This window comes from Podarcis cretensis (genome assembly GCF_951804945.1).
Source record: "Podarcis cretensis genome assembly, chromosome: 8".
NCBI classification, from domain to species: Eukaryota; Metazoa; Chordata; class Lepidosauria; order Squamata; family Lacertidae; genus Podarcis; species Podarcis cretensis.
The window spans coordinates 13,062,918-13,086,249 of NC_137177.1; the positions used below are offsets into that span (position 1 = coordinate 13,062,918).

The 23,332-nt window shown below is 43.3% G+C and overlaps 1 protein-coding gene across 6 annotated transcripts; it reads left to right on the forward strand.

Moving 5' to 3' along the window:
• Positions 1-1,089: 1,089 nt before the first annotated feature.
• On the forward strand, positions 1,090-21,485 carry LOC307221693 (phospholipase A2 inhibitor gamma subunit B-like). 6 transcript variants are annotated; one of them, XM_079986456.1, is made up of 5 exons: positions 1,090-1,153; positions 2,736-2,828; positions 6,186-6,332; positions 20,636-20,767; positions 21,065-21,485. In XM_079986456.1, the coding sequence occupies exons 1-5, from the start codon at positions 1,105-1,107 to the stop codon at positions 21,226-21,228; spliced, it is 585 nt and encodes a 194-aa protein (XP_079842582.1). In that variant the 5' UTR covers positions 1,090-1,104; the 3' UTR covers positions 21,229-21,485. The 6 variants fall into 6 exon arrangements, 2 of the variants coding, with proteins under 2 accessions (XP_079842582.1, XP_079842581.1); XR_013841441.1 differs by lacking the exons at positions 1,090-1,153; positions 2,736-2,828 and adding an exon at positions 3,770-3,794; XR_013841442.1 differs by lacking the exons at positions 1,090-1,153; positions 2,736-2,828 and adding an exon at positions 4,527-4,683.
• The last annotated feature ends 1,847 nt before the right edge of the window (positions 21,486-23,332 follow it).

The window sequence follows — 23,332 nt, forward strand, 5'->3', positions numbered from 1 at the left end:
GGGCAAATATGGCTGGAAAATATAGCAGCGCACAAGCAAATATACAGAAACAGTGCTTCAGCTTGCGGTTGTCAAACACTCAACTGATGTGCAAATGAAGCCACTGAATGCATGCCTGAAGCACTAGCCTTTCTTGGAACAATTCAAGCTGTGTACCACCGGTTCAGTTCCAGACCAAAATGGAGGGAATTTACTACAAAACCATATTGATTGTTCTCTTCATGTTATGTCTGAAACAAAATGGTTGACTGTGTAAAGCCTTCTGCATCTCACTTGACTGTCACTTGACTGGTCACTTACCATCGGCTGTGGTGAGGACTGAAGGGCCTGCCCCTTGCAAGGCCTTTACCATCTGGCCTACAGGGCAGGGCCCAGGCCCTTGCACTCCAGCTATAAAAACTCCTGCTGCAGTGAGGACTGGACCTTTGACTGTGGTGCGGACTGCAGGGTCTGTTCCCTTTGTAAGGCCATTACCAGCTGACCTATGAGGTGGAACCAGACTCATGTGAATGAACTCTGTGGGCAGGGCTTGGCGGCGGCGGCCGGGGGGGGGGGCGGTTCTGCTATTGTTTCCCTGCTCCAAGTTTCTAATTTGTTTAAAACATTCTCAAGCAGCTTTTAATTTGTGTGGTTTAAAAATTCAGCTGTTTTGTTTTGCAGGATACATTCTGTAAAAGGATTGTATATTACAAAACTGAACGTGCCAAGTTGGCTGACTCTAGAGACTTTCCTCAGACATTGTGGGGAAATTGGGGTGGAGAAGGACTGGAAGGTCATTTGGTGAAATTACATCCAAAGGAGATTGATCGTTGTTACTTAATTGAAGAGTTGTTTCTTAATTGAAAAGGCAGTTGGCAGAAGATCATGCCATTCTAAAAAAAACACACATTTTATTAATTTCAGCACTGAAATTTGTGTTCCAAGAAAACACTCTATGCAATTTCTAATTTCATCATTTCCCGCCCCTCACTGGACCAGTTCTTCCCACCTCTACTCTCAGGCCTCCCCGCTTTGGCCTATAAATTCCCCCACATCAGCCTCTTCCTCCACAAGTCACCTGCTGGCTTGTTCTGAGTCTTCCTAAGCTTTGATCTCTTCAGTGCTATGAAGGCTTTCCTCAGTATCTGCCTTCTCCTGGCCCTGTTTCTCCCAGGTGAGTAGGAAGCTGAAATCCTGGATTCTTCTTTTCACTACCTAGGAGGGGATGTGGGGCGGACTAAGCTAGAGAGACTGAGATAGGTTCATTAAAGGGGGGAAAATATGCTGAAAAGATTGGATAAGACCAAGAGCATTTGGGAATCAAAATAGAAAGGAATCTCTGGCAGCAGGGGCGAAACTAGGCTTTATTTCACCCAGGTCAAACACCCAGTTTGGCACACACACCCCACATGCATTTGCACACACATACACACAGAGGCTGAGAGCCGCAATGCAGCCTCTGGATGCTTCACCAAGGGCAAAGAACTTGGCTAGTCTTCCCTCCCAGCAACGGCACTGCCTGTTAGTGCTTGATTTTATAGTGCTTCCTGTGCTGCTGTGGTTGCTCTGTTTGGGCTTGTTACACTTCTCATGAGACTTGGCCACCTGCCCATTACTTCCAGCACAAGTGAGCAATTCATGGCTTATGGACCTCATGTCAGCTGCAATCGGTTGTCTATGTCACATACCTGTGGACTGACCCTTTGTCCTGTTTCGGTAACTGTGTTTCCCTCAGTTGGCCAAGCAGGTGTTTGGCAGGGCAGATGAGCACACATACAATTGTGATGAAGGTGAATGGGGAAGCCTTTCCTGGTGCACCTTTCTCCCCATTGCCCTCATGCTCTGCTCATGCTCTGGGCTGGTGGTAGCACACTTCCCAGCACCAATAACGTGGGCTGTGTGCAGCAGTGTGTGATGGGACTTCTGAAATTGCACTGTAAAACTTAATGCCCATCTGACTGGTGCAGGGAAGAAGGGGGAACCACACAGTCAATTATCTGGACAACAGGGAGAGGTAAGGTGGAATGTGTTGCAATGGGGGAAGGAGATGCCATTGCTTTGGTATGGGGATGCATGAATCACCATAAAGCTATTTCTCTGTCTGTCACTGTGAGTGGGTATGTTTGGTTGTGAGAAATGGGGGGAAGGTGTGTATATGTATACATGCATCTTCCAACCCACCACTGCTTGTGGATCCTGAAAACCAATAAGTTTGCTGTATGATAAAGGGTCATTTGACCCTTTAAGGAGTTCCCTTTTCCCTCTTCTAAAAGCTGAACAAGACACTTTAAATAAGAAATAACTTTTACTTTGTGTGCTCGCACGTTCAGATTAATATGCACAATGCAGTAAAATGTTGATAATACATCTTATATAGATGATTTGTTTCTAACATAAAGACTGTTAGAGACAAACTGAGACTGATAACAGTACACCACTTCTGTTGCTCTCATACAGAAGATGGTTAATAAGGGCCACTGCTGTACCACCTGACATAACTGTCTCAAACAAATGACATTACAGAGTTCTACAGACATTGTGAGCATTATTTAGCGTTTTGGATGCTTTCATCCCACATGACCCACTATTGCAAGTGGATCCTGAGTTGATGAAAGCTGCTCCTATTTCATTTGTTGGATTATATCCAACAAAGGTTGAGCTCATGGTCATATTTCTAATTGTGAATGTAGATGCCGTTTCTCATGGAATGAGCAACTTTGTGGTGCCACTGAATGTTTCTTCATCTCTCCTCACAGAAGTGGCAAATCTAGTGTGTTACAACGGTTACTTTAGTTTTTGCAAAATTGACAACGGCTTTTGCTTTCAACATTATGTCGACGGCTTTTTAAGTGAGTATGTCTTTTCTGTTTAATTAAAATTGGGTGTGTAGGTCCACCATTTGGTCCCTGGAGTATATAGGGATGACCTTTCATGCATTCAGGTGAGTAATTAAGTGCTGGAAAACCAAAGAACTGGAGATGAATTGAGGTGAGTGTACACATGAACCAGGCCTGTGATTCTCCCCAGAAGACCCTGTAGAGTCTGTTGACATATAATGGTCTTGCTTTCTTCAAGGGATTTGAGTACATCTGGAAGATTTCTCTTTCTGGGGCCCAAGAAATTCAGCCAGGAAACATGCTGTGAAGAAAGAACCTGAGCTGCACATCAATTCTGAGTCAAGCCTCTTCTTAGCAAAGAGGATAGTTAAAGGACCTATTTGAGGGACCAAAGAAACTTGATCAGAAATAGCCAAGGCTTCTCCGTTCCCATAATAGAGGAGTGGGTCTTTAAAAAACTGAGCTGCTTCTTGCAGTTTGTTCCCCTTCCAACAGCAGGGGATCCAGTTGCCTTTCCAGCACTGTGGTTCCAAGATGGAATCTTCTAAATATTGACGATTCTTTGTGAGTAAACCTGAACAACAAGTGATGTGCTTTGGTTAAGATTGGTTTAGTTTAGAACCACAGTGCTTGGGTTTATTTTGTATTCTGCTTTGACTTTCTGCGTGTTTCCCTGTTACCTTAATTCCTAGTAGGTTGCTTAAATAGACTGCTGAAGTGTACATGTCTTCCAATTTCGTGGTTTTAGAATCCACACATGCATAGAACCTACTGTGAGTTTAGGATAAGAGATGTAGGTGACCAGCACACTCTTCTGAGTCCTTGGAGACTCAGAAAGAGTATGGGGTGCCACTACACTTTGAGACAAACCACAAAGATGCAGGGCAATCAGTGGAGTGTTGTGGTACTGGCTCCAAACCTTTGAAAAAGTGATTGCTTTAGTGTACTCCAAGTTTTCTCCCAACTGGGACTGCAGGAGTAAGTGAGAGCATGGTGACAGCAACTACTGGAGAGTAAGGATCTACTGGCTGTGCTGCAGGGCTGTTGTGCTGCTGTTGGCCAAAACAAAACGTATTAGAGCCTTTCTTGGGAACCCCTCCACTACCACACATACCACGACAACACACCTTGTTATTTGCTTGCATACAACATAGTGCTGTAACACACCTCTGTATTTTCTTTGTGCATGTGTGCAGGAGTTTTGTTGTTTAGAGTCACATTCCATAACATTTAGAGAGTGCCAAGAAAGTGACATAACTGGGAGTGCGATAGCACTAATCTATGCAAATGGTAATGCATTTAATTCAAGCCTCACATATATTCTTCACTGAAATGCAAGATGGTTTATACATTACATTGTTTCGGTGATATAATACCTGCTCACATGAAGACAGGAAGCGGAAGCTACCTCCTGCAGACTCAAACCCTTGGTCCATCTTTATATTGTCTAAACCAATTGGCATGAGGTGTCTACTGTCTATTGGTAATTTCCCCCATCCATACCTGGAGATGTTAGTCATTGAATGCATCCAATGAAAATGATCTACTGGTGAGTTAGGGCCCTTCCTCTGTAACATAATAGAGTGTGTAATATCTCAGCTATGGAGTTCAGACAGGGCAGCCAATTACTGTTAAAATGCTTTCTATGAATATTCTCTGGCCTTTGCCTCACACCTCCCTCAACTGATTTTCCCAACTGCCCTGTATGTTAATTCCTCACTGACAGTTAACTACCAAGTGATAAGAAACATGAGCCTATCGGGGTCTGCTGTTTCCTTGACTAACCAGAATTAAATGACCTGAACCCAGCCCTTTGAAGCAAGATTCAAAGTTATCTTCTCACTATCTGCAAAGCAGCTGCTGCCAAGTAGGCAGTGATGTAGCGTGGAGGGGGCATTGCCCTGGGCACATTTTTTCAAGTGGGTGCCACCATGTACTGCCACTATAGCTCCCTCACTGAGGGAACCCACAACTGGGCTGGCCTTTGGGGCTGGAGTGTGGGTGGCAGCAGCAACCGGTCCATTTCTGGATCAGGCGTGACTTGGGAGCAGAAGCGTTGGAGAGGTGGTGATACTGCAGCCGAGGGAGTAACGAAGTCCATCTGCCGCTATGCCTTGCATGGCTGTTGGAGCTCATTTCTCGCTCAGTACATGGGGCTACTGGGGTGCTGTGTTGGGCTCCTTCATCTTCTGCGTCCCTCTCCCAGTCTGCCCTGCCCTCCGGTGCTCACAGATACACACGCTGGGTACCATGGGCTCATGCAATGTCATGGCAAGTAGGTCTGCAATATTATAATACCATACTTCCTCAAACCCTGACAGGCACACTCTCACATTTCACACAAATCTCTCTCTTAAAAAAAAAGCCAACATGAACAGACATATATACATTTCCTCTTAGAAGGTTACATGCATCAACCACTGGATCCTCCTGGAAAAGCTATCTGAGCTGTGGGTGGGTGGTAGTGCTTTGTAATCATTCTGGTTGTCTTCAGTGGGTGATTTTCAACTCTATAGAGACTTGTACCTGAGGGACAGGCCATAATGATAAACAGGAATGTAAAGTTGCTGGAGCATCATGAGTTAAGTGAATTAACCAACCTGATATAGTTTGCAAATTGAGGCAAAGAGGCAGTAGGGATGTTGAGTTTGGGAGCTCTGCGGTCCCCAATTCCCCCCCCCCCAAGACATTTGCTTGTTGCAGCAGTTATCAACTGATGTGCTAGATGCTGTGTGATTTTTAATTGTACTTTTTTTATTGCCTTTAATTCTTTCATTGTATTTTATTTTCTCCTACAAACTTGGCCTGTGAAGTGAACATTCACCACCTCCATACTAGCCTTCTCTTTTTCCAGGGTTGCCAGTTTTTCTTAGCATCTTATTTATTTATTAAATTTCTATACCACCCTTCATCCGAGGATCGCAGGGCGGTTTACAGTATAAAAATACAAAAATGCATAGCAAAGTAATATATTATTCTTCTGCCTCTTAAAAATATAGTATATGGCATATTCTTGAGTGGGCCTCTGAAACAACTAACTGATTATTAGGTAGAGGTGAATGGTATATTAGCCTGTTTCGAGCCCTTAGCAAAACCAAGTCTGCCTTGACCCATTTATGTGCAAATTTTAAAGGAAATATCCTAGAATATTTACATGGTTTTGGAGAATAAAATATGTTGTGCTCATTGGTTGATTACTAATGAAATGACTTTAATCACTAGCTTGCAAATCCAGTGCTTGACATATTTTATTTTCTTCAGTCACCCATTTGACAATTTTTTTTAAAAAACCTACATCATCTAGATTTCAGTAAGGAGAGATGTGATTTGAATTTTTGCAGATTTAGTCTTTCCAATTCTTGCTCACAGATGGGTCTTCAGTAAATTCCGATTTTGAAATGGAATGTGCTACAAATTGTCCCTCAACGAATTACAGCTTCTCTACATTAGAAGATTACTTAAAGAGTAACATCTACTGCTGCCAAACTCACTTCTGCAACAATGCACAGATTGACTGTAAGTAGCTGCATTCTTTTAGATTTATATATCTCTATCAATCCCTGAACATGAATAGCATTGAGGTTTCATGTTTTCTCATTGGTTGTTCATAGACAAATGATACTGTTCCAGTGCAATAGCCATCTTCCTAGTTTACATGGGAGATGATTAGAATCAACATCACCATCTGTGTCTCAAGGGGGAAGCAAGTGTCCTGTCTGAAGCAATTATTGACAAAGAGTTTCAAATGACCCCTGGGTGATTCTTCATTTATTGGGGGATTGGGGAGCGATAGAGAGATGAATAACCACTAAAACATCTGACAGTGGGTGCCATTTGCGGACCAGCGTGCAGCACTCCCGATCTCCCTAGAGACAAGCCAGTCGGCCTGAGTGTCCGGAAAGATGGCGCCCAGTACACTTCTGCTGCGCCAGATGGACGTCCGTGCCGATCGAAAACTTCCCTTAGCTCTCTTAGCATAGTCCTAGCAGAGTTCAGCAGCAGCAGAAACTGTTGCCTTGTGTGTGGATAATAAATCAGACTGAATGCAGGCTTCTTGCTAATCTCCAACAGTCTTTTAATGAGTAGAAAAACATCATAAATCAGCCCGGCGAAAGAGCAGGCATCCTTTCGCCTCTCAGTCAAAACCGAAAGAGAACTCACACACAAAGAAAGATTCCCGTATGTGAACATAACCACGCCTCAGAATGTGAGACGTCACTCAGAACTGTTTAACCCTGTAAGTTCTGATTCTCCTCACACCCCCTCTCTTCTCGCATCCTGAGGGAATCTGTGAGTATAACTCACCCCAAACACAACCCTTCACAGAGTTGGACTCCATGGGCGTTCTGACCCCTGCACAGTCAGACATCCGGAACTTCTCAAGCAACTGCTCAATCTTGCCTTTTGAACTGAGCAAGAAACTCCCATTCTCAGACCTGTCTATCTTATCACCTGGATAAACCCGAACGGGACCAGGGTTTTTGAACTTAAACATCTCACCAAGCTCTTCAGCAAAACCCTGCACCTGTCTATCTGTCTGTGCACAGCTCTTGACCTGCCTGCCCTCTGGCAGCTTCGTGGTTGAGTACACATCTAAAGACCTCATTGAGTTCAACGCCTTTCCCATTGCCTCTTGCCACTTCCTGGCTTCTGTCTCAGGCAACTGTTGAACCTTCTCAAAACTCTCAGGTTCGCACTGCGCGAAACCAACGGACGTGCTGGTGACCTGAAACCTCTCAGGTGGTACCCCCTTTGTGGTGCGTGCGGAACGTCTGAGCACTGTCTCAGGTGCCCCCTCTGACCCACTGGGGCCAGCAAGTGTGTCTCTGACACCAGAAGACTCCCCTCTGACTTACTGCATCTTCGGGCCTTCTGAACTTTGCTAATGGGAGATGAAGGCTCACTCTTGGGCTCTCTTTTAACAACCTGTGGAGATGCCCAACCCTGTTCTTGGTCAGAAACCTGGTCCTCATCAACAGGTTCAGCTTCTGACTCTCCCTCCTCATCAGAATCAAGCAGACATTCTGAGAGAACGTCAGGATTCGCATGGATCCTTGACCAACCGTTCTGCTCACAGAACTCAGCACTTCTGCTGACTAGAATCCTGGACTGATCACCTTCTGGATAGGCAAACCTCCACCCTTTTGTCGCAGGCTCGTACCCACAAAAGATCATTTTCCAGCACCTTGGGCCACCTTTCTTTCATTGAGCCTTTGGCACAAGCACCCAAGCTTCGCAACCAAACACACGTAAGTAATGCACCTTCGGCTTCTTTCCATGGAGCAAGAAGTACGGGGTGTCACCTACCACTGAATTGAAGGACCTGTTCAACGTGAAGTTGGCCATCCTCCAAGCTTCGCCCCAAAAAATCTGAGGCAAACCAGAGTCAAACAGTAAAGCGTCAGCTGCCTCAGCTAGCGTTCTGTTCCTGCGCTCTGCTACGCCATTCTCCTGAGAAGCAGCAACCGTCAACCTATGACGTATTCCCTTCTGGCAGAAGAAACTCTGCAGAGCAGACCCAGTGAACTCTCCGCCTTGGTCACTCTGGAAACTCTGCACCTTGGTGGAAAACTGTAGTTCCACCGCTGCAACCCAGTCCTTGATCAGTTGCGCTGCCTCGCTTTTCTGTTTCAGCGAGAAGACCCACCCGGTCCTAGTAAAATCATCTGTCAGCGTGAGCGCAAATCTGGCCCCACCCTGACTCTTTGACATGGGTCCACAAAGGTCTGTGTGCACAAGCTCAAAAGGCCTTGGGGTTACCCTCTCCGATCTGGGATAACTGCACCTTTTTACCTTTGCTCTTTTGCATGCCCTACAATCTAGGAATTTATCACATGCTTTCAACTTGCAACCTTCAGTGCATTCGGGCAACTTCTGGATATACTTCCAACAGCTATGCGACATTCTCCTGTGCCACAAGTGAGCACACAAATCATGAGTGGGAACATTAGCACACTTCGCCTGTGCTACCTCAGCGTCCCCCTTACCCTCCAGAGGTGTCTCCAGAACAAAGAGGTTGTCCTGACATGCAACACTTACCAGTTGTTCCCCACCCCTGGAAATAGAACAGACATCATATTCAAAGCAAACCTTGTAACCCTCCTGTACAAGAGAAGATACAGATAAAAGACAACATTTCATTCCTGGCACAATGTAGACCTCCAGCTCTGCCTGTAAAAAAGAAACAAACACATTGCCAACAGTGGTTAATTGTCTCTGTGAGCCATCAGCAAGAGTGACTGTTTTCCCAGTTGAAACAGCCCTGCAGTTCCACATTTCACCACTAGCATCAGGTGGTGGCTGGCTCCTGAGTCGATGACCCAATGCAGCATTCTGCCCTCACTGGAGTTGTCCCGTAGCGTTGCCATGGAGGCAGCTAGGTGATAAGAACCGTCCATCTCACTTCCTGTGTCACGTCCTCCCTTCGCATTCCCACGCTGGCCTCCTCTCCTAGACTGGCTGCCATGGAAACCTGGCTGACTGCCATGGGAAGCGACCTTGGAGACATCCTGCCTGGCTTCTTTGGCTCTCCGCGGACAGGATCAACGCAAATGGTCAACAGACTTGCAGACAAAACATTGACGAGTGGAAAAAGCCTGAACTGTGCCTTCTGCTGGCCTGGCCCCCCTGCAACTGGCAGGGCTCTCTGCGCCAGCTCGGCCCCCTCTGAGACGGCGTTCCTCCTCGTCACACACAGTAGAAAACTTTGCAAACTTGCCTTTGGTCTTCTCTGCCCCCCCAACCTTGCCAGCAGCTCTCCTTGAGGCTGTACTGCATCTGGGGACGTGGCTTTTGGCTTCTGCTGTGGTTTCTCGGCAAACCCTCTCCAGCTCCTGCCAAACAGCCTGGGCACTGTCAAGACCTTCCACTAAAGGTAGCTGTGAGCCCTCCAAACTGAGCACTATAGCTCCTAGGGCTTCCTGGTTCTTCCTCTGTGAGGCTTGGGCAGCTGCATCATCTGCTGCTGCAGCTCCGTCTGCAGCTTGCTGTGGGGGCCCTCGGACCGCCTCCCACAGACCCTTGGCTACCAGCCAGGCCTTCAGCTTCCTGGACCACTCCTCCCAATTTCTGCCATTTAAAGGGACGGAGTATGACTCCTGGCCGTCTGCCATCTTCTCCCCCGGGGCTGAGCCTACTCACGTAACAGCAGCTCCTCCTGGCACCCGGTCCTGAAGATGAGATCCTCCCCAGCGAGCTTCTCTGCCTCAAACGTTAGGCAGAAGCTCCAGCCGGCTTCTCCCACACACACAGGCACGACGTGGCAACAACTTCAAAGCTTGGCTGGCTTCCCATAACAGCTCTTACTGTCAGGATGTTCTTCCTAATGTTTAGCTGGAATCTTCTTTCTTGTAGTTTGGAACCATTGCTCTGTGTCCACTTCTCTGGAGCAGCAGAAAACAACCCTTCTCCCTCCTCTATGTGACATCCTTTTATATATTTGAACATGGCTATCATATCACCCCTTAACCCCCTCTTCTCCAGGCTAAACATGCTCAGCTCCCTTAGCCATTCCTCATAAGGCATCGTTTCCAGGCCTTTGACCATTTTGGTTGCCCTCCTCTGGACACGTTCCAGTTTGTTAGTGTCCTTCTTGAACTGTGGTGCCCAGAACTGGACACAGTACTCCAGGTGAGGTCTGACCAGAGCAGAATACAGTGGCACTATTACTTCCCTTGACCTAGATGCTATACTCCTATTGATGCAGCCCAGAATTGCATTGGCTTTTTTAGCTGCCGCGTCACACTGATGGCTCATGTCAAGTTTGTGGTCAACCAAGACTCCTAGATCCTTTTCACATTTATTGCTCTCAAGCCAGGTGTCACCCATCTTGTATTTGTGCCTCTAATTTTTTTTTTGCCGAAGTGCAATACTTTACATTTCTCCCTGTTAAAATTCATCTTGTTTTTTTTTGGCCCAGTTCTCTAATCTGGCAAGGTCGTTTTGAAGTGTGATCCTGTCCTCCGGGGTGTTAGTGTTACTATAAAGAAGCAATGCAGAAGAAAAACCAGCTGCTGGAGGCTGGAAAGCCAGACAGGATGTTTGTGATTGTTACCATGGCAATAAAGGGGCAGTCCATTCTCCGTATTGAGCACAGGATGTGAGCTCAGTGTGTGACATATGACCTGTACAGGATGTACAAGGGTGGAGTTGTGATTCTCTCTGTTGTTTGTGGAGAGTGCAGACATCTTTATCTGTATGGCTGCTAAAGACAGAAATAAAAGCATGTAGATACACTTCTGTCTGTCTGATTCCCCTCCCTGGGGAAGCAGGGAGGAGGGAGAAGCAGTGGTGTGTTTTCCTCACAGTCTGGGAAAAATTGCCGATACAGACCTCGCATGTTTACCTGCCGGGAGTCGCAGGAGGGAGGTCAAAGGAATTCAGCCAGTGCATGGAGAGCTAGGCACATTCCTCTGACCGAGGCAGAATTCCAACAGTTAGCTACCCCTCCCAGTTTGCTGTCATCTGCAAATTTGATCAGGATGCCCTTGAGTCCATCATCCAAGTCGTTGATAAAGATGTTGAATAAGACCGGGCCCAAGACAGAACCCTGTGGCACCCCACTAGTCACTCTTCTCCAGGATGAAGAGGAACTATTGATGAGCACCCTTTGGGTTCGGTCAGTCAGCCAGTTACAAATCCACTGAGTGGTAGCATAGTCAAGTCCGCATTTTACCAGCTTCTTTACAAGAATATCATGGGGCACCTTGTCAAATGCCTTGCTGAAATCAAGGTAGGCTACATCCACTGTGTTCCCTTCATCTACCAGGCTTGTAATTCTGTCAAAAAACGAGATCAGGTTAGTCTGACATGACTTATTTTTCAGAAATCCATGCTGACTATTGGTGATCACAGCATTCCTTTCTAGGTGCTCAGAGACTGTTTGCTTAATGATCTGCTTCAGAATCTTCCCTGGTATTGATGTCAGACTGACTGGGTGGTAATTATTTGGGTCCTCTCTTTTCCCCTTTTTGAAAATAGGGACAACATTTGCCCACCTCCAGTCTTCCGGGACTTCGCCTGTTCTCCAGGAATTCTCAAAGATGACTGCCAGTGGTTCTGAGATCACATCTGCCAGTTCTTTTAATACTCTTGGATGCAGTTCATCTGGCCCTGGAGACTTGAATACATCTAAACTAGCCAAGTATTTTTGTACTATCTCCTTAGTTATTCTGGGCTGTGTTTCCTCTGCTGAATCATTTGCTCCAAATTCTTCAGGTCAGGCATTGTTTTCTTTATCGGAGAAGACTGAGGCAAAGAAGGCATTGAGGAGTTCAGCCCTTTCTGTGTCCCCTTCTCCTCTGAGTGACACCACTGTTTCTTTGTTCTTCCTTTTGCTACGAACATACCCATAAAAGCCTTTTTTTGTTGCTTTCAACCTCTCTAGCAAGCCTGAGTTCATTCTGTGCTTTAGCTTTTCTGACTTTGTGTCTACACGTGCTGGCTATTTGTTTGAATTCCTCTTTGGTGGTTTCCCCCCTTTTCCATTTTTTGTCTTAACTCAGTTAAAAGTTCTTTTTTTAAAAAATATGTTTATTAGATTTTTATAAAAGAAAAAAACACACATAAAAACCAAAAAGGTAAGAAAAAAACAAAAACATAATCAAAAATCCACATAAAACAAATCAGAAAAACAAAATACACACGAAACAGATCGAGAAAACAAGATATAGGAAATATAAAATTCCTTCCAACAATAAAAAAAAGAAAAGAGAAGTAAAAACTCCAGCTTTTAAATTCATATTTGATTAACTTTCTTTCTTGGCTTCCTCACGCCTCCCTTTTTTGTGCTCCTCTTTACCCAATCAGATACAGCAAATCCTTACCCTCTTTCAGAACTCATTTCTAATTATTAAAATCACTCTATTATGTCTCCAATCTTTCCTCCTTATCCTTAAAATATTATTTACTTTTGACATAACAAAACTTTTGTCTTTCACCCTCTTTCTATTACCCTTTTGCATATTTTTTCACACTGTATCACTAATGCCATATTATTTTCATATCCAACATCCTTTTAACATTCATAAACTTTGCAGTGCTTCTGCAGATAGTCTTTAAACTTCTTCCAGTCCTCTTCCACCGATTCTTCTCCCAGGTCTCGGATTCTGCCGGTCATTTCTGCCAATTCCATGTAGTCTATTACTTGCATCTGCCATTCTTCCAAGGTGGGCAAATCTTGTGTCTTCCAATACTTTGCGATAAGTATTCTTGCTGCTGTTGTCGCATACATAAAAAACGTTCTATCTGTCTTTAACACCAATTGGCCGACTATACCCAAGAGAAAGGCCTCTGGTTTCTTAAGGAAGGTATATTTAAATACCTTTTCCAGTTCATTATATATCATCTCCCAGAAAGCCTTAATCTTTGGGCACGTCCACCAAAGGTGAAAGAAAGTACCCTCAGTTTCTTTACATTTCCAACATTTGTTATCAGGCAGGTGATAAATTTTAGCAAGCTTGACTGGGGTCATGTACCACCTATAGATCATTTTCATAATATTCTCTCTTAGGGCATTACATGCTGTCAATTTCATACCGGTGGTCCACAACTTTCCCCAGTCAGCAAACAAAATGTTATGACCTATGTCCTGTGCCCATTTAATCATGGCTGATTTAACTGTTTCATCCTGAGTGTTCCATTTCAACAGCAAGTTATACATTCTTGAAAGGATCTTAGTTTTAGGTTCTAACAGTTCTGTCTCCAGTTTCGATTTTTCCACCTGGAAGCCCAATTTTTTATCCAAATTATAGGCCTCTCTTATTTGATAATAATGAAGCCAATCTCGCACTTTGTCTTTTAATTTCTCAAAACTCTGCAAATTCATTTTGTCTCCTTCCTGTTCTAATATCTCCCAATACTTCGGCCATTTGGCCTCCATATTGAGTCTTTTCAGAGCCTTTGCTTCCATGGGTGACAACCACCTTGGAGTCTTATTTTCCAATAAATCTTTGTACCTAATCCAGACATTAAACAATGCTTTCCTGACAATATGGTATTTGAAATTTTTGTGCACTTTAGCCTTGTCGTACCACAAATAAGCATGCCACCCAAAAGCATTATTAAAACCTTCCAAATCCAAAATGTCAGGGTTCTCAAGAAGCAGCCAATCTTTCAACCAGCAGAATGCTGTTGATTCATAATAAAGTTTAAAGTCCGGCAGGGCAAACCCCCCTCTTTCCTTTGCATCAGTTAATATTTTAAATTTTATTCTGGGCTTTTTGCCCTGCCAGACAAATCTAGAGATTTCTCTCTGCCACTTCTTGTCCACAATCTGTAAAGTTTGAAACAAAAATAACATTTTTGGCAATACATTCATCTTTATAACTGCAATTCGACCCAACAAGGAAAGCTTCAAATTAGACCATATTTCTAAATCTTTTTTAACTTCTGACCAACATTTCTCATAATTATCCTTAAATAAATTCACATTTTTAGCTGTCATATTAATCCCCAAATATTTCACTTTCTTAACTAAGGTCAAACCAGTCTCATTCTTCTTTTTCAGTCTGTGTTAAATTTTTCTCTAAAACCTTCGTTTTTGACTTGTTCAATTTAAATCCTGCCACCTGACCAAATTCTTGAATCAGTTCTAATACCCTTTTCGTACTAGATTCTGGCTCCTGTAATGTCAAAACTAGGTCATCTGCAAAAGCCTTCAATTTATATTGTTTGGCTCCGACCTGAATTCCTTTGATCAGACGGTCCCTTCTAATCATATTCAGCAGCACCTCCAGGACCGAGATAAATAATAATGGAGAGATAGGGCAACCCTGTCGTGTTCCTTTTTCTATCTTAACTTCTTCAGTCACCACATTGTTAACTATCAGTTTGGCTTTTTGTTCTGAATAAATTGCACTTATACCATTTTCAAACCCTTGTCCCACCCCCATTCCCTTAAGATTTTTCTTCATAAAGTTCCAGGAAATATTATCAAAGGCCTTCTCTGCATCAATAAAAATTAAGGCAGCTTTTGTATTGATATTCACTTGTAACATCTCCAAAATGTCAATTATATTCCTTGTATTATCAGACAAGTGTCTACCTGGGAGAAAGCCTGCCTGATCCTTATGAATCTCTTCTACTAATACTTTTTTTAGTCTGTTAGCTAAAATGTCAGCAAAAATTTTGTAATCCACATTTAAAAGGGATATGGGACGGTAGTTCTTAAGTTGTGTCTTTTCAGACTCTAGTTTGGGTATAAGCGTAATAAAAGCTTCTTTCCATGACTCTGCGCCTTCTTCCCCTCCATGATTTCGTTGCAAACCTCCTTTAATGGTTGAATTAAGTAGTCTTTCAAAGTTTTATAATACTTGGAGGTTAGCCCGTCTGGCCCTGGAGATTTGCCCAGCTGCATGTTCTGAATGGCACCTTCAATCTCCTGTTCTGTAATTGCGTGATTCAACATTATCCGTTTTTCTTGAGATATTTTTTGTAATCCATTGGATCTTAAAAATTGATCTATATCCGTCTCTTTCTGTGGCCCTTGTGTGTAAAGTTGTTTAAAGTATCTCTGGAAACATCTTCTAATCTCCACAGGATTCTGAATACTTTTCCCCTCTATCTCGAGATTTGTAATAGTATTTAGCTTCTGTCTTTTTTTCAACTGCCAAGCTAGCAGTTTCCCACATTTATTAGCCGATTCAAATGTCCTTTGCCTCATCTGTTTTATTTTCCATTCTACTTCTTGGTTTGTCAATTTCATGTATTGTACTTGATATAATTTAATTTCTCTCAGAATCTCCTTAGAGTTGGGTTTCGACTTTAATTTCTTCTCCCCTGCTTTTATTTTTTTTCCAAAATTTTGTCCTTTTTTTCATTTTGAGTCCTCTTTTTTATAGCATTCTGTTGGATTAGAAACCCTCTCATGACCGCTTTACTTGCGTCCCAGATTACTCTTTTTTCCACCATAGTTCTCAAATTTACTTCAAAATAGTCTCTCAGTGTCTTTTGTGCCTTCTTGATAATCTCTTGGTCTTGTAATAAGGTGTCATTCATCTTCCATCTAAAGGAACCGGTTGGTGTTAGTTTCATTTCCATCTTTACAGCATTATGGTCGGAGCAAGTTCTTGGGCAGATTTCCACCTTTTTTATCTTAGGTGCCAGTGCTCTAGTTATCCATATCTGGTCAATTCTGGTCCATGTCAGTTTGGCTTCAGAAAAGAATGTTCCTTCTCTTTCCAGGGGGTTTTTGGTTCTCCATATGTCAATTAAATCCATATTGTCAGTCAGTTCAAAAAAGGTTTTTGGTAGTCTGCCCTCTTTTTTTACAGTCTGTTTCTGTGCCTTGTCCATGTTCGTGGATACCACTCCATTCATATCTCCCATCATGATAATGTTGTTATAGTCCATATAATCCAACATTGTCTCATGCAACTTCTTGTAAAACTCCGATTTCCCCTCATTTGGTGCATAGATTCCTAAAATCAGAAATTTTTCTCCTTGAATTTGAATTTCAATTGCCAAGATTCTTCCTTGTTCATCTTTAAAAATAAATTTTGGTGATAGGCTTTCTTTTGCATAGATGACCACTCCTCTCTTTTTAACCTTATCCGATGCGATAAACTCCTGGCCCAATCTTTTATTAATCAAAACTTTCCTGTGAAGCCTAATCACATGTGTTTCCTGTAGGCAAATTAAGTCCAATTGTTCCTTTTTTAATAAATGAAAAACCTTCCTCCTCTTCTCCAGGGAATTTAGACCACAAATGTTCCAACTTAATAGTTGCAGAGACATGATGTTGTACTTCTATTTCCCTCCTACTGCTCCCAGAAGTTCTGCCTCCTTTGACGGTGGTATCACTTTCCCTGGTTGGTCAGATCCCAAAGGTAGTAGTATTGAGCCCAATACTCCAGATCTTAGGGCTATCAATTCTTCCTCAACCTCTTTTTGAAGGTCTCCTCCGTGGTCACTCAAATTTTTTTCCTTATCTTCAACTGATCTTATTTTAACTTTTTCCCCTTTATATGAAAAAGATACCCCCTGAGGGAATTCCCATCTAAAAACAACTTTGTTGCTTCTCAGTAATGCCACTAAGTCTCCGTAGTTAGCTCTAGGTAAAGGTAAAGGTACCCCTGCCCGTACGGGCCAGTCTTGACAGACTCTGGGGTTGTGAACCCATCTCACTCAAGAGGCCAGGGGCCAGCGCTGTCCGGAGACACTTCCGGGTCACGTGGCCAGCGTGACAAAGCTGCATTTGGCGAGCCAGAGCCACACACGGAAACGCCGTTTACCTTCCCGCTGGTAAGCGGTCCCTATTTATCTACTTGCACCCGGAGGTGCTTTCGAACTGCTAGGTTGGCAGGCGCTGGGACCGAGCAGCGGGAGCGCACCCCGCCGCAGGGATTCAAACCGCCGACCTTTCGATCGGCAAGTCCTAGGCGCTGAGGCTTTAACCCACAGCGCCACCTGCGTCCCTGTAATTAGCTCTAAGTTCAAGCAAATGTTTGGGAATGTCCTTGTAAATTTCCACTCTTGAATCTTGGATCTCTAAAGTTTTCTGGAAGTGTGCACTCAATATCTTGTCTCTCTCTTCCTTCGATCTGAGGGAGATCAAGCAGTCTCTTGACCTGATTTTCCTCCCTCCCTTGCCAAGTCTAAACGCACTTACTATCTTAAAGTCTTTATCCTCTTCCAGAGACCAAAATTCTTTAAATTCCTGTGTAAGATACTCACTTAAGTTCTCTTTTTCAAGTTCTGGCACTGACCTGATCCTCAAATTATTCTCCTTATTTTTCAATTCTATCATAGACAGAAAGTCCTGATGTTCCCCAATTTGTTTGCGCATCGGCTTTATTTCCTGTTGCACAGCCTCTACTTTCTCTTTAGCCTCCTCAGCTGTTTTCCGATTCGACGCAGTTTCTTCCAAAAGTTTCCCAATGGTTTGTGCATTTGAGCTCACTTGCTGAGTTAGATTATTAATACTAGCTGTATTTTGATCAATTTTGGTTGATTGTTCAGTCACTTGCTTACTTAGGCCATCCAATTTTTCATAAATTTTATTTAACACAGAAGTAAAGTCCCCTCCTGAGGCCATTCCTTCAGGCCTAGTTTGATCTAAGTCTTCCTCTTGTGCCACCAGGAGACTGGGAACAGATGATCTGCGTAACTGAGAAATTATGCTAGGCTGCTGTGTTTTGGTTTTAGTTGATCTTGTTATCCTGCTCATCCCAATTCTATCTATGAGTCAAGGTCAGTCCCACGGTCAGCTCTTCCCATGGAAAATCCCCAAGTCCAGAGATGGAAAAATCCCCCAGTAGTTGCACAGTTTCAATACTCCACTAGAGGGACACTATGTTTATCTTTAAAGTCACAATTTATAAAGTCTTTCTCAATTTTCAAAGTGTCCCTTAGAAATTTACACAGTAGTGAATCTCCAGAAAACCTTCCAAAACCTTTAACTTTTGCAGAGTTAGTCCTAATAAGTTTACAATGTCCCCAAGGAGTGCGAGTTACAATATAACAGTTCAAAGCAGCCTGACAGTTCTGACAACTTGGCAGCCCGATTGCCGGGAGTTCAGAAGTTTTTGTAAATCCACAAATGAACAGGCAAAAATCAAGTTTATCCCATTCCCCCTCAGTTTACTTGAGAGGGGATCTTCTGTTTGATGTTGAGATTTAAGTCTTTAAAATCACAATCTCCAAAGCATTAGACTTAAACGTCGTTGCTTTAAAACCTTAAACAGAGCCGGGAGACGGACTTCCTGGTTGCGCCTCCCGCTTCAGTGCCAAATTCAGACTCTATTTTCCAATTGATCACAGGTTCGTTAAACTTCACCTACTCACGGGTAGTTGTTTTCTTAGCCGAATAGTCCCAGGAAAAAGGTCAGCACTCAGCGACAACAGCTTTGCGGCTTCACCCCACAGAAAGAGTGATCGACTCACAGCACCGCGCCGACCCGTCACGCTCCGGGACCCCCTATGAGGTCCTTTTGCAAATTCGGGGGGCGCTGATGGTGCCCGCTGAGTCCCACAGTCACAGGCTTCCGCTGCCTGTGGTTTCCCAATGAGGGTCCCCACTTCGCTGTAGTGGGCGACCCATTTCTGCGGAGCTTCCCCTTCAAAGGTAGAAGGAGACCGCCATTGCTGTTGGCGCCACCTCCGGAAGTCCCCAGTTAAAAGTTCTTTAGATAGCCACCCTGGCTTCTTTAGGCACCTTCCATGTTTCCATCTCATTGGTATTGCCTGAAGTTGTGCTTTTACTATCTCCCTCTTAACAAACTCCCAGCCATCATGAACTCCCTTTCCTTTTAGTATTACTGTCCATGGGATCTCACCCAGCACTTCCCTAAGTTTTATGAAGTCGGCTTTCTGAAAGTCAAGTAATTGAGTCCTAGTATGCTTGGCTGCTCCTTTCCGCTGTATAGTAAACTTCAGAAGAGCATGATCACTCGCACCTAATGATCCTTCCAATTCTACCCCACTAACCAGGTCATCAACATTGGTTAGGACCAGATCTAAAATGGCTGTTCCTCTTGCTTCAATTTCCTGCCCAGAGCCTCGTAGTCTCTTTTGATCTTCTGGAGGCTGTTGCTTGCAGTGTCATTGGTTCCCACATGAACCAAGAGGAAGGGGTATTTGTCAGTGGGTTTTATGATTCCTTGCAGTAGTTCAGTTACATCTTGGATCTTAGCCCCGGGGAGACAGCACACTTCCCGAGACATCTTGTCCCTACTAGCCCAACTTGAGTTTGGAAAGGGAGACTGTGACCTGGGAAGTAGCGAAATTGTTGTCAGGAATATATGTGTGACTCATGGGTGGCAAATTGTATTATTATTTTATATGGTTCAGTAAGTGAACCATTTCTTTCTTTCTTTGGTTTTTGAAGTACATTTTTGTTGTGTGGAAGGAGTGACAGGCGATAGGGGATGGTGACTTGAGTAAGAGATGCTGGAGTGATTGGGCAGATTGTGTGCATTTGTGAAACAGAATGGGATCTGTGATACTGACTGAGTAGCAGGTATTTTATTATTTGTGTAAATGTAGGGCATAAATTCAGTGTAATGTGTAGTGAGTTGGGAGATGTCTTGGCAAAAGGGTCTCTGAAGAGAGGGAAAAGATCCCTGAATCTAAATATATCTTATTTTTATTTCTTTTAAGATTTGATTGCTTTATTGCATTGCATTGTAGTTATGTGTAAAATTGCTTTTTATTTTATTGTAGTTTCACAGTTTCATACACACACACACACACACACACACACATACATTTTTAATTGGCAAATCACTTTGAGACTGTATTGTGTATATAAAACATATATAAATGTATTGAATACAAATAATAATAATAATAATAATAATAATAATAATAATAATAATAATAAGCTGTATTTACTATTTTAAAAATGTATATATCTATATGTAGATATATATGTATATCGCCTTCAGCAATAGGTGACAGCATAGTTTACAACATAGTAACAAACTAAACAACATAATGTAGGGCTGCCAAACATCTGGGTTTTCCCGGCCATATCCATCTGTTTGTGGGAGGGTTGGGGCGGGAGATGTCCCAATGTCCTCTCAAGAAATGTTGGAACATATGCCTACCAGGGCTGAGTCTGGCTCACAAGTGGATGGCCTACCACCTGAAGCCTGTCTGGCTTCTCTCTCCCCATTCCAAAACACACCATCCAGAGCAGGTGAAGTCCTGCAATCCGACTGCTGGCATCTTAGTCTAGGTATTCAAGGTAATAACCAGATCTGCGTTGTCTGCATGATTAATGCAACCCTCTGGCAGGATTAAAGAACTGAGGCCTAGGATTTTTTATGGAGATATATGGGCTGGATCCATGTGTTTATTGTATGGATTGCTTTTGGCAGGGCCAGGATATGGTTTCAATGGGCTAAAGTGTCAGTTCTATGATGCTTCTGACTCAAAAGATTGTCCGAAGTTGAGAAATCTCAGATGTCGTGGTGATGAGACTCGATGCTTTGAGTTTGTCCTTGTTCACAGTAAGTATCACTGCCAATAGAGATTAGAAACACAGTTTGCCAGGGTGGGTTGGTTGCTTTCTTATTCTGTTTGCAGCTTCATGCCAGAAAAAAAGATTTCATGTTTTGTGGGAAAGGGCAGGTTTCTCTCCCCTGAACATATTACAGTATTATGCAGTATATAGTTGAGCCTATGGAGCGGTGATCCAGAATGCAACATTGAGCCCCTCTCTCTCCCCATCCCAGAATGTGGATTAAGCCTCTCTTGCATAATAACAAAAAAATACACATGTGACCATGCCTCTTTCTCTTTACCAGATGACAGTTCGGTTCCTGATAAGGTTTATAACGGCTGTGCCACCCCAACGTTTTGTGAGTTGGCTAGGACATCACCGTATTATGACTACCTTTCAGGCACTATAACAGAAGCACGATGCGGTGATACTCTGCCTCACCGAAAGCGGCTCAACAATGAAGGGTAGTTAGGAGAGAAGAATGTCTCCATCATTTTGGATCCCACCACTTGCAGCATTGGTAGAGGTGGAGATTGCCTCTCTGATGGTGGCTTTGCAGAGTTTCTGGAATTCACAGGACTCCTGTGTCTTTTATCTGGCATTTGGTGGAGGCTGAATGGGATGCAGGGCATAGAGAAATGTGGGGCTTGAGAGCTATGTCTCATGGTTTATGGGTTAATTTTTCCTTCCTTCATAATCAAAATAAACTGGTGTGGCAAATAAAATTGTGTTGTGTTTCTGCATTTATCAAATTAACAATATTTGGCAGTGGTGGCAGTGAAGGACAGAGTCTTTAGAAGGAACAAATGGATAATTGTTAGTTAATAAAATTACTAGTAACTAATTGGATTAAGTTTATGGAACCCAGGCCAATTTGCCAGATTTCCCTGAGAATCAGCAGCATGAAATTCAATGAAAGGAGAGAAGGTTGTCTGTCCACAGTTTCCTCTGCGATACAGTAATAAAATGAATAATGACTTAAGTTGTAGATTTCCTCACTTCCATTAAATGCATTTGTATCTGGGGGCAGGGAGAGTGCCATTGTGATAGCGTCCCTCTTCCTCCTCCTCCATCATCATCTTCTTATTTAGATGTGTTAGATGCTTGGTACCTGATAGTCTCCAAGTAGTTGCTGTTGCTAAAATTTGTATACCACCCTATACGCGGAGGTTCAGGGCAGTTCACAGAATAAAATTAGAATATAAAACCACAAAATACACCATCAAAACAAAAGCAAACTATAACTCTCCCAACACATTTTAAAGGGGCATAGGATGCCAATCAAACAAAGGCTTGGTTAAAGAGGAACGTTTTTTACCTGGTGCCTAAAGGCATATAATGAAGACCGCAAGCAAGCCTCCCTTGCAAGCATTCCACAAGTGGAGAATTACTGCAGAAAAGGCCCTTCTTTGTATTGCCAGGCTCCAGACCTCTTGGGGATGAGACACATGAAGAAGGGCCTTAGAAGATGATATCAGGAAATGGGTGGGTTCATATGGAAAGAGGCGATCCTTGAGGTATTGCGGTCCTGAGCTGTTTAAAGCTTTAGAGGTCAAAACCATCACTTTGAATTGAGCCCAGAAACTAATTGGTAGCCAGTGCAGTCAGACCAGGATCAGTGTTGGGGTAATGATGCACCCCTACACTACCTTGTTCGTTACCCAGGTGAGGAACAACCACCTTTTGAATAAACCATAGAACCAAGGAAACAATTTTCAAGTCCAGCATCTATATTTAAGGACCCAGCATTTATTATAGCTATTGCAACAGAACAGAGCTCACTCAACTCAATGTGAGAAGGTCTGCCCCAAGGCACTTCAGAACAAAAGCTTATATAGTAGTTCAAACAGAGCAAACAAAGAGACATAAAACATATTTGCATACATCAGGGAAGGTTACAGGTCTGGAGATAAAACACATTTATGGCTCCATACTGGTATCTTCACCCCTCCAATCACCTTGGAGTGGCCCCGATGTGCCCAGACCATTTGACCATTTTAGGTCTTGGATGTCTGGCGTTACAGTGGCAACCTTGCCTCCAGTGAGGGAAGAGCATCATAAAATCCTCTTCCTGGGTCTCAGATAGCTTCAAAGATAGCTGATTTATACTCTTGTGCTAAAACATCCTGACATTTGTACCACTTTCAGGGTTAGATAAGGAGACATGAAATGACGCGTAGGAGGGAGAGACTCACAAATGCAGAACACATGAAAATCAAGCCTAATACATTCTTTCTTTCATGTATTTTTTATTAAAGTCTCTTTATTCAAGTTACATTTTCTACAGATCAGTTTCATTTGTTGAGATGCAATTGAAGTGAAACATTGAAACATTATTAAAATAATAAGAATATACACCTGGGGTCTCTAATATTTATATCAGTGTAATGAGCTCAAACCATCTTGCTAAGGTGAGCAACCTGGTTGCTGAAGTCTGCACTATCTGAAGTTTCTGAACCGTTTTCAGAGGCAGCCCCACATATAACACATTGCAGCAATCTAACCTTGAGTTTACAAGAGCGTAGATGACAGTAGTAAGGCTATCCTTGTCCAGATAGGGGTGTAGCTGGGC